The 13,667-nt window shown below is 40.7% G+C and overlaps 1 protein-coding gene across 4 annotated transcripts in view; it reads right to left on the reverse strand.

The window, feature by feature from the left end:
- Window positions 1-12,505, reverse strand: part of LOC149567062 (uncharacterized) — a 185,951-nt gene extending 173,446 nt beyond the window's left edge. For 2 of the 4 annotated variants that reach the window (XM_089820281.1, XM_089820282.1), the window contains exon 1: window positions 12,097-12,504. In XM_089820281.1, coding sequence (XP_089676407.1) covers window positions 12,097-12,164 — 68 coding nt within the window. In that variant the 5' untranslated portion in view covers window positions 12,165-12,504. Of the gene's footprint in view, window positions 1-12,096 lie in introns of all 4 variants that reach the window. The other 2 variants (XM_089820283.1, XM_089820285.1) reach the window with 2 other exon arrangements.
- Between the last annotated feature and the right edge of the window lie 1,162 nt (window positions 12,506-13,667).

A 13,667-nucleotide genomic window follows, 5' to 3' on the forward strand; every position in this document is an offset into this window, starting at 1 on the left:
TAAAGTGGCATGGCCCATGTAGTTCATCTATCAGCTCATCAATCTGTGGAATAAGATATCTATTCTTAATGGTTTTCTTATTCAGCACTCTGTAATCAATGCACATCCGAAGAGAACCATCTTTCTTCTTTACCAAAACTACTGAAGAAGCAAAAGGAGACTTACTAGGTCTAATGTGTCCCATTGCAAGAAGTTCCTTGATGGTTTTTTCTATTTCATCTTTGAGCCTCTTTGGATGCCTATATGGAGTAATCATAACTGGTTTAGCACCCTCTTCTAATTCGATGATATGCTCAATCCCTCTATCAGGTGGTGTACCAGGTGGAATTTCGCTGCATACCTTACTATACTTTTCCCTCAATATCTGGATGTCTGGATGATATTTTGTCTTTTGTTGTTCCTCCTTTGTGGGCATGAGAGTACACATGGCTGCCCATTCAATATCATTATGCCTCACCAATCTTTCCAATCGCCTGAGAGAAATGGTTCGGATGTCACTATTCCTGATAGCTCTCAACACATGCTGCTTCCCATCTACCTCAAACTTGATCTCCATGTCCTTGAGGCGAAAAGTGACTTCACCCAATAAACGTAACCATGTCATACCCAATACGATATCCAAGTCGCCCATATTGACCACATGGTAATCTGCTTTAAACTCATAATTATTCAGTTGTAAAGGCATGTCTCTAACCATCCTGATACACTTAAGAGTGTAACCATCAGCAACCTATACTCGGAGACCCTCAAACTCTTCTGTCTTGATACCGCAGCGCTCCACCAGACGAGCATCAATGAAGTTGTGCGTAGCACCTGCATCAACCAATGTGATCACCTTCTGTCCTGCTAAAACACCACGTAACCTAAAGGATCCCTCCTGCTGAATACTAGACAAACGCTCCTGCTGTAAATGTAACTCAGGTTCCTCTTTTTGCTCTGAATTTCCTGTTTCTCCCTCAGGCTCTGAATCACTGTGATCATCCTCATTTGCTGTACTGTCGGAATCTGACCCTTCGCAATATGCCCACATAACTCTATTGGCCTTTCCCTTAGGTCTCAAAGGACAATCATGGTCCTTGTCATATGGGCCTTTGCAATAGAAGCATAGTTTCTTCCTACGCAAGTCGTTTAATGCTTCCACATCCAAGGGTGTAGTAGATTTTCCTTTGGTATCAATGTTCTTTCCTTTATTCTTATCAAACTTCTTATTGTCTCTAAAAGAAGTAGTACTTCTGGAAGTGAACCTGCTAGCAAGTGTTGTAAGCTCCATACTCCGTGCTTTCCTCATCGCCTCCTGAAGTGTTGGTGGATCAAATGCCTTAATCCACCCCTTGAGGGGTTCAGACAATCCTTCTGTGAATAAGATAACCAACCGTCTCTCAGACACATCCTGTACCATAACTGACAACCTCTGGAATTCACTAATATAAACCTTCAAATTGCCTGACTGTCTCAACTGTGCGAGGTCGCGAAAATAAATCTCTGGATCCTTCTTATCAAAACGCTCAACCAATCTATCCACAAAGTCTTGATAGGATGTCACCTGATTGTGCTGCAAAGTTACCATCCCATGTGACCACCAATCATGAGCTGCGCCTTCCAAATGCATGGTGGCGTACCTGATGGCATCTATCTCAGACATAGGCCTTAATGCTAGGAAGGTGTCTAATTTATGAATCCATGCCTGCGCTGTCATCTGACCACTACCATCGAATGATGGTAAAGTGAGTTTGCCGGCAGCTCGCTGCAACTCGCTATCATGACCTCCTCTAGGCCTCCTATTCTGACGGCTACTCCTCATATGCTGTCTCCTCTGGTTCAGATAGCAATCAAAATTCAATAGTTCACGCACATGTGGTGGTAATGCCTGCCATTCTGCAGTAGCAGCTTTGAGATCATCCTGAAAATCATCCGGCAAATCGTCTTCTCCTATCTCCTGAGCCTCCTCCCTTAGGAAGGTGGGACGAGTAGGCCTATTTGCTATCCATGATTTGCGCCTAGGAGCACCCTGTAAGCCTGCCACACTTCTATTATCATGATCAGGTGTACCTCTACCTTGTTCCTGAACCCTAGGCTGAACAACTCTCTCCATTATGGTAGTCAATGCTTGTAGTGACTAGGCTATTTCTTGTTGTCCGGTAGTCATGATTCTGTAAAATTCTCTGGTCTCATCGTCATCAACTCTGGGAAATCTGGGTGGACTCTGTGACTGTCTTTCACCCATATTTCTGCCCTTAAGTGTTGCTCTTCTGTGAATATAATATCTGGAATAAGGTTGCATAAGATGTTCTACCCAACAGGATGGCAGGAACACTACTCTGATACCACTGAGATGATCCTAGCTATTTAAAGTCACTAAAGAGCCAATGCTTAAACTGAAACTGTACTATAAATTTGCCAAACCATTAAATGGAAAAGATATCTCAATCAATTCACTGAATGTGATGGCAATAACAATTGCAATGGTAATACCAACAGTATTTGCTTATTTTCGTTACTGGTCTTACAATCAAATGCATAATAATATACTTAGTTTTCAAATAATAGAAACAACATCAAAAACTTGAGATTTATTGCTTCCATGGATTCCACCAGATTGGTAATGCTGCTAACAGATTTCGTATCAGTCCTTCACATATTCTGGGAATTCATTTCAACCTGCTGCACGGGTCTCTGCTCCAACTGTCCTGGGTTCACCACCGCCTTGCAATTAGAATCCCTCAAATCAAAATCAACCTGATGTTAGCCGACGGTCCGGCGGTGTTTCTGTACTCTGTAGCCGACGGTCCGACGGTGTTTCTGTATTCTGTAGCCGACGGTCCGGCGGTGTTTCTGTACTCTGTAGCTGACGGTCCGGCGGTGTTTCTGTACTCTGTAGCCGACGGTCCGGCAGTGTTTCTGTATTCTGTAGCCGACGGTCCGGCAGTGTTTCTGTACTCTGTAGCCAACGATCTGGCGGTGTTTCTGTATTCTGTAGCCGATGGTCTGGCGGTGTTTCTGTACTTTGTAGCCGACAGTCTGGCAGTGTTTCTGTATTCTGTAGTCGACGGTCCGGCGGTGTTTCTGTATTCTGTAGCCGACGGTCCGGCGGTGTTTTTGTATTCTGTAGCCGAGGTCGTCAGTAAATAGTTTGTAGCGGATAGAATAATTGTGGCCGACAGACTCCTTCGGGAAGGTTCGGCAGTAGTATTTATATCCCGTCTGGGATCATTGTAAAGCATTAATCATTCACTTACTATTGCAAATATTATTCTGTTGTTCGTGTTCATTGTCTGTATATGTTGATTTCTTTTGAAAAAAAATAAAAAATAAAAAATGAAAAAAAATTAAAAGAGGCCCCGCGGACAAGAGGCCCGCGGACTAAAAAGCCCCGCGGGCAACTGCCTGTCTGCGGGCAGTTAAAGTCCCGCGGGACCGCGGGCACTGAAAGTCCCACGGGAAAAGAAACCTCGCGGGAGTGCAAGGTCCCGCGGACAGTCTGTCCGCGGGCTTTTAAAAGCCCTGCGGGCAGCTATCTGCGGGCACAAAGTTGTCCTCCGACAGAAATAAAAACACAAACTCCCGTAGGAAGGACATAATCCTCGCCCAGTGAGCCGCCGGCAGAAGAAAGACCGCGGGTGAAAACAGAAAGACCGCGGGTGAAAACAGGAAGGCCGCGGGCGACGACAGGAAGGCCGTGGGTGAGGACAAGGCCGTGGATAGGACACGGGCGCCAGTCAGAGTTTATCCTCCACCAAAAACAAGGCCGTGGGTAAAAAACATTCCCGCCAGACTCCATTCCCCCCTCCAGCCAAACTTCCGCGGGGAAACAGAGACATAAAGAAGAGTGCTTGTTCTGCCACAAGGAGAAAAATTTCTGTGTGCAGAGGGATTTGTGGTGGATTGTAGAGAAAGCAGTTAAAAAAAAAAATTAAAAAAAAAAAAAAAAACGACGACAGAATCAAGTTGTTTAGAATGAGTGACAGATGATGCCAAAGGGAAGGGGACGCATCTGTGGTTGCCAAAAAGAGTGCAGAATCGACAGATAATGACAGAAATGGTGTGTTCTGTGCATTTTTGTGTAGGTTTCGAAATGCTAATTTGGTCTTGGCAGCGAGGGGCCCCGCCCTGTACTGCAACAGGGAGCACACCCGGGGCGCTACCCCAGGACCCCATGGAGGCGTTGCCCCCTGGACCCCCAGTCGTTGTGGATATCAGTCGTGGGAGTCTGACCAGTTGAGAAGAGTTGAAGTTGCTGCAGGCATGGACTTTCTGTGTACCAGAGGCAGTGGGAGCAAATGTTGGCTGTGAGGTTGTCTTGGTGGATGCGTAGAGAACTCGGGAGGAGCTGATCATCCAATTGGAGACAGTGCAGCGACACTTGGCTCAGGGTACTGAGGAATTGAAAACAGAGAAAGCAGCACAGGTGGCTATCAAGGTCAGCTTGAGGAGACAGTATTGTGTTAGCGAGGCTACAAATGTAACGGGATGAATGTGGAAGTGATATGACAGAAGCAGATTTCTCTTGTTGTAGTCACTCTGTTAATGTATTTTGTTTGTTAATTTGTCTCAGATATTTTGTCAGTCGTCAGGAGACGACTTTTCTTTTTGGGGGGGATGGTGTTAGCCGACGGTCCGGCGGTGTTTCTGTACTCTGTAACCGACGGTCCGACGGTGTTTCTGTATTCTGTAGCCGAGGGTCCGGCGGTGTTTCTGTACTCTGTAGCCAATGGTCCGGCGGTGTTTCTGTATTTTGTAGCCGACGGTCCGGCGGTGTTTCTGTACTCTGTAGCCGGCGGTCCGGCGGTGTTTCTGTATTCTGTAGCCGACGGTCGGCGGTGTTTCTGTACTTTGTAGCCGACGGTCTGGCAGTTTTTCTGTATTCTGTAGCCGACGGTCCGGCGGTGTTTTTGTATTCTGTAGCCGACGGTCCGGCGGTGTTTCTGTATTCTGTAGCCGACGTCGTCAATAAATAGTTTGTAGCGGATAGAATAATTGTGGTCGACAGACTCCTTCGTGAAGGTTTGGCGGTAGTATTTATATCCCGTTTGGGATCATTGTAAAGCATTAATCATTCACTTACTATTGCGAATATTATTCTGCTGTTCGTGTTCATTATCTGTATATGTTGATTTCTTTACCTGTACGGTAAACACCTGATGACTGCTATAGTTTGTGTGATTTATTTATCATAATTCGTAGCCTTTCAAATGATGCCCAGACTGATGAAAAATTTATTGTTTCGCTGCCGAATTCATCCACATCCAAGTTTTCTCAATGCGTGTTCTTGCTGACGAATTTGCCAATACCGAAGTGGGTGGTAGAAACTATGAGACGTACAGTACACAACTCATGTTTAAATGCCTGTCTGGAGCGCTTGAGGTCAGTGAGTTCCTGCTACCTACTCTTGGATGTCCGCTGAAATTGGGTTTCCAAATTGAGTCGAAGAAGGGCCTGAAGTAGCTGCCGGCTCATGCAAGTAAATCACCCAACATTTGATACAAATTGAGCTACAGGTCGCTCCCCGCCTGGTCTAAAAAAATTCACATTTAATCTCTTAAGAAGTTAGATTATCACCTGCGAAATTATTCTTGCGATTTCCTTATAATCTCCTAAACTCCCAAACGGGTGATGGACGCTGATGGTTTGGATTGTGATTTAAATATTTGCTTGACCCGCCTGCCGATCCTGCTAATCTGTGCGATTTTTTTTAATATATAATTCCTAACCTTCAAACGGCGCCTGAACTGATTTGAATCGAATCTTGACTTCAAGGAGAGGCGCCACAACCCTCATGGAAAATCGGCAATGATATTAGGTAATGTTTAAAGTGCCTCTACTGCCTTGGCTATGGTATGAGGAAATTCTTTATAAGCCTCGGTTCTCCTCCTTCTTACAGTTTTTCACTGCTAATAGTCTCTACTGAACTGAATTCTTAAAACTGGCCTTAGGCCCAAGATTTCTGCCCTGATGAAATGACTGTAACGTCACCTCCAATTTGCAATAATTCAAGTGATATTCCACACCCTCAAAATTGCTTATCGATGGGAGTTTTCGTTCCCAAAAATAAATTGAGAATTTGCAGACCAAATGACTACAAATTGCTCCAACTGAAATAGAAGTAGAATCCTCAAAACCGCTTGTGCAAATGGGTGCCTCTTGTCCTCTATTTATTCACTTTTTTGAGAAGTCACTGGAAGCTTCCAGAATCGTCTTTTATAATATCTTATTATAATGCACTTATATTATCAAATAACTTTATAAAAATTAAATAACTTTATTAAATTAAAAGTGCAATCTTAATTCAACATTAGAACATGTAGGCCCCATTTACTTGCAATCTTCTGGCGACGAGATGACTCTCTCTACAAAATCATTTACCTACGAGAGTCGATGATAGGCAAATCTATTGTAGGAATTGTGTCGCTATAAAGGGGACATGACAACTAGACAACTACTCATCACCTCCTTGAGCTTATCAAAAGCTCGCTGCGCCTCTGCTGTCCAACAAAATGCACCCTTCTTGGTCAAATCTGTCAAAGGTGCCCCCAACTGTGAGAACCCCTTAACAAAAAGCCTGTAGTAACTGCACAGTCCGAAGAAGCCCCGTAGCTCTGTAAGTGACCGTGGTGTGGGCCAATCTAGAATAGCCTGTATTTTCTCTTGGTGCACTTGGACACCCTCTGCACTGAGCACGTGTCCCAAATAAAGAATCTCTCTAAGGCCGAACTCACATTTCGAAGCCTTAGTGTACAAGGACTGCTCCTCCATGATGGTAAGGATCTCATCAAGCTGCTACAAGTGTTCTTCCCAAGTTTTACTGTATATGAGCAAATCATCAAAGAATACCAAAAGGAACTTACACAACTGTTTGTTGAAGATATGATTCATACAAGACTGGAATGTGGCAGGTGCGTTAGTTAATCCAAATGGCATCACCAAGAACTCATAGTGCCCATAGTGGCATCGGAAAGCAGTCTTGTGCACATCTTGTTCCCTCACTCTAATCTGATGGTAACCCGATCGAAGATCAATCTTTGAAAAATATACTGCCCCATGTAACTCATCCAATAACTCATCAATCCTGGGTATCGGGTACCTGTTCTTGATTGTTTTCTTATTGAGGGCTCGGTAATCTATACACATTCTCATGCTCCCATCTTTCTTCTTCACCAAGACCACTGAAGAAGCGAAAGGGCTAGAGCTAGGACGAATGTGTCCCATATCAAGCAATTCCTTGATTACTTTCTCGATCTCATCCTTAAATTTCTTAGGATGGCGATAAGGGGTAGTAATCACTAGCTTGGCCCCTTCTTCCAACTCAATAGTATGCTCGAAGCCTCTATCCGGTGGCCTCCCTAGGGGTATCTCACCAAAAACCTTGTCATGTTTGCCCAATAGCTCCTTGATGTCAATGTGGACTGGCTGTCCTGAATCTGTAAATTCCTTAGGAGTGATCACACACTCTGCTGCCCAAACTATGTCATCATGCCTGAAAATACTCTCCATACGTCTAGCTGAAACAATCTTAGGTGCTTGATATGCCATACCTCTAAGCACCAATCTACACCCATCGGCATCTCTGAACTTGAGTTCCATGGTTTGGAAGTTCTGTGAGTACTTCCCTAATGACTACAACCATTGGACCCCAAGTATGGCATGGATATCACCCAAGTCAACCACATAGAAATCATCTGTAACTGTGTGGTTGCCCATCATAATAGACAACTGTGGAATCCACTGAGTACAAGCTATCTTACGCCCATCAGCCACCATCATTGTGAATCACTCAAAATCCTCTAGAGGAATTTGTCGCTTGTTCACCAATGATGCATCAATGAAATTATGAGTAGCTCCACTGTCAATCAATACTGCTATCTGATGACCTTGTAGGACCCCATGAACTTTGAAAGAGTTAAACTTAAGAGCACTGGAGATAGAAGCAATGATCTCATCATGATTTTCCCCATCTGAACCGTTATTGTCTTCCCTTTGAGGTTCCTCTTCCTCAGAACTGCTCTCATCATCTGATATCACCTCAATTAAGTGAGCCTTGCCTTTCCTTAGGCAACGGTGTCCACTAGACCATTTCTCCTTGCAATGATAGCAAATCACCTTAAGCCGACACTCTTGTCTATAGGCTTCATCAAAGTTCTCCTTATTACTTTTTTTCTGAAATGGCTTCTTCCCCTTATCCTTATGGGATGTGAAAGGCTTGCTAGGAGCCCTAATGCTAGATGTAGAATATTCCATGTCTCTAGTCTTCATGATAGTATCCTGGAGAGAATCTGGTTTGAAGGCCTTAACCCAACCACGAAGAGGCTCTGTTAATCCCTCAATGAAGAGCATAACCAACCGCTGTTCTGAAATATCTGTCACCATAACTACCAACTGTTGGAACTCTGTGATGTAAGCATCCACTGAATTAGTCTACCTGAGTTGTGCTAACTCCCTAAAGAGGAGTTCAGGATCCTTACGATCAAACCTGTCAATGAGCTTCTGGGTGAATTCCAAATATGAAGTAATGTTGGCATGCCCCAAGGTGACAAGTCCATGGTACCACCATTCATGTGCTTCACCTTCCAAATGGAGTGTGGCGTACTGGATAGCCTCTGTTTCCAACATAGGATTGAGCTGCAAATATGTGTCGAGCTTCTGAACCCAAGCTCTAGCTGTACCTTTGTTATTTCCATCAAATGATAGTAAGGTTAGTTTTCCCACCTTACGCTGCAAGGCTTGATTTTGCACTCTCCATTGATTGTTTCTTGGTCTATTTCTCAATTTAAGACCACAAAAGTCTACTAGTGACATGGCAGCCTTGAAATCATCACCTAGAGAGTTGTACTCCCTCAAATAATCACCATATCCGTCTTCTCTTACTTGCTAGTCCTGATTTGCAGCACCCTGTTCTCTCAAAAATGTAGGCATAAGACGCTTAGGAGTAGCTCTACTTTCTGTTCTAGCACTGCTTTGAGCTGTGTCATTGTTTTCTTGACCCCCATCGTGTCCATTTTGCCCATTAGTCTTGTTATGGTTCCTATCATTTCCATTGTTTCTGTTATCTACCAGCTGTCCAAAGATAAGTGACAGTTCTTCTCTTCCTCTTCTCATTTCATCTCTCAACTCCTGTTGCCCTCTTGCAAGAGCATTAAGCATTTGTTGGGTACTACTTTCTTCCATGAGTTCTAAAGGACTTAAGCCCTTTCTTGCCCTGTTATAGAATTTATCCAAAGGATTTATGAATGGAACATTTGGAAACTCTTCACTCATAACCCGTACAGGATGGCAGGAACTTTAGCTCTAATACACAATTTTTGAAGTTTTATCCCTATTTTTTTGCCTTAGGAATTTTGTCAAACACTTCCTTTGCAGCCTCAGTTTGCTGATGTTTGTTGTTTTGCTATGATTTTTGAATGCAATGATATTGATGAATACAAATGATTGCAAAATAACTAATTGGAAATCAAAGTGATATGCAACTTCTTTTTATTATTTTCCAAATGCAAGTACATGAAATTCTGATGTAAAATGTACACCTACAGCCAAAAGGTATTTTCACAAACACTTGGTAGGCATCCTACGAATGACTATGCAATGAGACATTTTTACAAACATTTGGCATACAAACTGAATAGCTGAATTAAGTTGATTTCCCTTCAATACTTCAATGTTTACAATGACTGAATACTTTGGTAACAAAAAGACATATATTACTTGTCAAATGTGTCCATCTACAATTGCCAAATGTAAATACCAAAAGAACCTGGAATAAGTAGCTGAGATGACATGCTTTTTGGCTTTGCTTTTTTCGGATTTTCTTTTTTGGACTGCTTTTTCGGACTACTTTTTCGGTTTTGCTTTTTTGCTTTGCTTTTTTGGACTGCTTTTTCAGATCTGCTTTTTCGCTTTGCTTTTTCGGCTCTGCTTTTTCGCTTTGCTTTTTCAAATCTACTGCGAAAACTGAAACCGTTCTCCTTGCCAACTGATGTCAAAAATTAGATGCACGGGCTGAACAAAAATCACTGAATATTATCTCCCAATTAATCACAAATGAATTGGTTGAATACCAATTCCTCCACTCCCAACTAGGGTTGATATCTCACAACCGAAATTGGCACCTTAGAGTCTTCAAACCCTCAGGCAAGTATGCAAGCACTAAGGCTCTCAGCACAATAGATGAATATGCAACTCAAGATGTGTAAAATGACCCCCCAAAGGCTCCTTATAAAGATTTCACAAGCACCTCCAAGAAGCTTCTAAAGGAATCCAACACTTTATTCTTTTAAATGACTTTTTGATATTTTATTATGTTAGTCACTTTAATATTAAAATTTAAATCAATTAAATATAAAGTTTTTTTTAATATTTCATTGTTTAGTAACCTTATAAATAATTAATTTAATATATCTTTTCCCCCTTATTTCTTCCTTTTTAGCCTCCGGGGAAAATAAAGGCTAAAATAAAATAAATAGCTGGTGCCTGTCAAAAAGGGGACATTACACATATGTAAATAATACATTGAATGATTATAAACTCTTAGTTCTTAGCACTACTTTGTTATAACATTTATTAAATATTTGATCCATAGCCTCCTTTGCAATACCTTACTAGGCTGTTTAGGAGGCTCTTGATATAGTTGTTCCATGTATCGAGCAGCAGACTGGTTTTTTTCTGTCTAATGCCACTGTATCATTCTATTGTAAGCTGGATACTGGTATTAATGTGTTCAATTGTTCTTTCTCTCGCCATTCTTTCACCCTGTTTACACTTTCAAGTTGTAAATTTATCAAATATGTATGTTTAGATTACCAGAATTTTGATAGGCAAGATAAGAAAAAATGCAGGACAATTGTACAACTTGCTACACTGACTTTAAGAACCATGGTAAAATTAAAAGAAATAAGCAGATACATTGAATGATAGGCATGAGATTTTCCATGTTCCATGAGAATGAATGGGGCAATTTCAGAGAAACCTGTCCGATGTTAGTTTTTTTTTCAACGGTTCAGATCAAACTTCAAGATCCATCATCTCAACTCATCGTGATGATCAGTCATGGAGAATGATATGAAATGTTGATGCGAACTCAAATCTTTTCCATAAGTGTTGCATTGATGTCTTTAGTGTGCCGAGTCGATGCGTTCATCATCCTCTTAGATTGATAAGCATAGGTATGGAATTGCATCATTTCTCATTCACCAAACTCCAACGTGGCAAACTTCACGGTAAACGCATGCATTCCTTAATCTAGGAAGCTAACACCTACAGTAAAATACAAGTGCTATTAACGATCCTTATCCTAAAACGGTTCCTTAAACTAACAGTACAGTGAGCAAGAGCAAAGGCGCAGGACAATCTGGGTTGAGATATGGAAATATTGTTATCGGCTGTTAGGAAACACAGAGTAATATAATTACATATACAAAAGGAATCGGATAAATTTGATATATTATCTAAATTATCAATCTAACTATTTTAAAAAAATGGAATACCGTGTTGAAATTGGCCCACTAATAATATTTTGTCCCATTTTGAATATTTAAATGCTAGCTATGTGAAAAATATGGAAAATGCCTGACATAAATTCCGGCTGCTGCTTTTTTTAGAGGCTGTAATGTAATTTTGAGGAATTCCACATAACTACAAGCTAGTAAATCTAGATACTCTGTATGAAATTTCCACTTTCTTTAGTTGCTCATGAGCTTGAACAATATCTACTCAAGGTTTCATTTGATTTAAAAAATACATAAATACACTTTTGAAAAATAAATGTCTATTTCTGAAAAATAATGCAATCTTCAGTTTCAAATGGCCACATTTTCTGTTTGGCTTATGAAAGAAATAGCCAATTTGCACTAGCCACACGAACGTCCTATATGAAAGACGGTTCACTGTAAATTGTGAGCACCTTTCAGTGTTATTTAATCCAAGCAATTAATCCCATGATTTGCAAAGCACGATATATCATATTGTTTCCGTAAACTGTACTGAAATGCCAGAAAGAACGAAATACAAATTGTAAATGCAGAGGATTCTCGTCGTAGTGTATACATTAGTAAATAAGATAAGACGGGGAAAAGCATAAAATGAAGTAACAAACGCAACAGAGCAACTTACGCAATAAAGGAAATAAGATGGAAGAGCAAATGTGAAACTGAGATTGATAATGTTGATGATTCCGCCATGATATCTTCCACTTATCTTCAACAAGTTATCTTATCCTTTCTCACTCAAAATTCATGCAACATTGGTGGAAATAATCTCATTATGTTGAAGCCTCGTTAAGCTGTACCACAATCTGTGGTTTGAAAGAACGTGAACAATTAACAGGGCCATGACTCGCAGGGGCTTTCGTATTTATGGACGAAACCTTCCTGGGTAGTCATGGAAAAAGTAAATACGTTTCTAATCAGTGAGTTGAAATAGAAGTGTCTGGTACATTCGTTCCTTAACCGCGTTCAATACGTCGCTTTTGCATTAAGGAACAGCCTAAAGGATCCCGCGAGTTCAACACTTGTACTTGAAGGATTAGGGAGGGAATGAATTAAAGGAAGATTTTAATAAAGTTTATCAAGGCCAAGGTACTTTATAGGACCCTTTAAAATGACCATGCACTTCAAATAACCTTAGGTCATTTCAAACTTTTTTAACTTAGATGTTGAGTTTGGATCATTTTGTTCTTTTGTCTAGGCCTATTTGTGTTTCTTCAAATTAGATATCCAAAATGTCTACTTATAAAATATCAATATAGTTGAAGCAAATGTTGTTATATGTTTGAAATCTAGGGTAAAATATCGTTCTATCTCTACCACTCCCATTTTGTTGAATAGACATATTCTCTCTTCATGTTCTTTCTAAGGTGTCATCTATCTACATGTTTCACACCTCAGATGATGATAACTTATAATGAGTTGCATTATAAGCATTTTCACTCTTCATTTAATATTTGCATATATATTTGTTTTCTCCTCATGATAACTTGTGGGGTTAAATTCTGTGATATAGTACTTTTTTTTGCTTTCATTTTGTTTCCAACATATGATACTCCTAAAACTTCACGTGAAAAACTTTTTTATTTATTCATTGTTATTCGAACATTCATGCATACTAACATTCCATTTATTTTTTATTTATTTTTCAAAGAACAATATGGAGTAATCGCACAACTTGGATTTAGGGTTTAGGTGACATTAGGTTTTTCGCTATAATAGTCATGCAGGGTTTGGATGGCCCTTCAAATGTAGAGCTCGGCAAGGTTTCAATGGTAGTTTTGATGGGTGAAGACGTTCCCATACAGTCAACTTTTATAGGCATCCCTCTTCTCAAATCTACCAAATAGGGAGTAGCTACCTACAAATAGTAGAGGGATTTGACTTTGGCAAGATTGAGAAGAAACTTTGGCATCCTAAACAAAATGGACATGTGCTAGAGAAACAAAAATTGGTAAGCCCAAATATTAAACTTGCCCCTATTGCTTTACTGTCTATAGAAAACAAGGAGTGGAATGACACTATTGGTTTTTTGAATAATTGTATTTTTTTCTTGAAATGATTAGGGTCATGGTCATCTTTTTGCAAGATTAGGGCTCGGTGTGAGAATCATTTAGAGAAAGATTACACTCTAAAAACCTCGCTAATGGGTTTTTCTTAGTTACTTTCTCTATAGCGCCCAAAAGATAAATAGTGGGT

This window comes from Cupressus sempervirens, chromosome 3 (genome assembly GCF_028749045.1).
Source record: "Cupressus sempervirens isolate cs-2001-9-10 chromosome 3, ASM2874904v1, whole genome shotgun sequence".
NCBI lineage: Eukaryota > Viridiplantae > Streptophyta > Pinopsida > Cupressales > Cupressaceae > Cupressus > Cupressus sempervirens.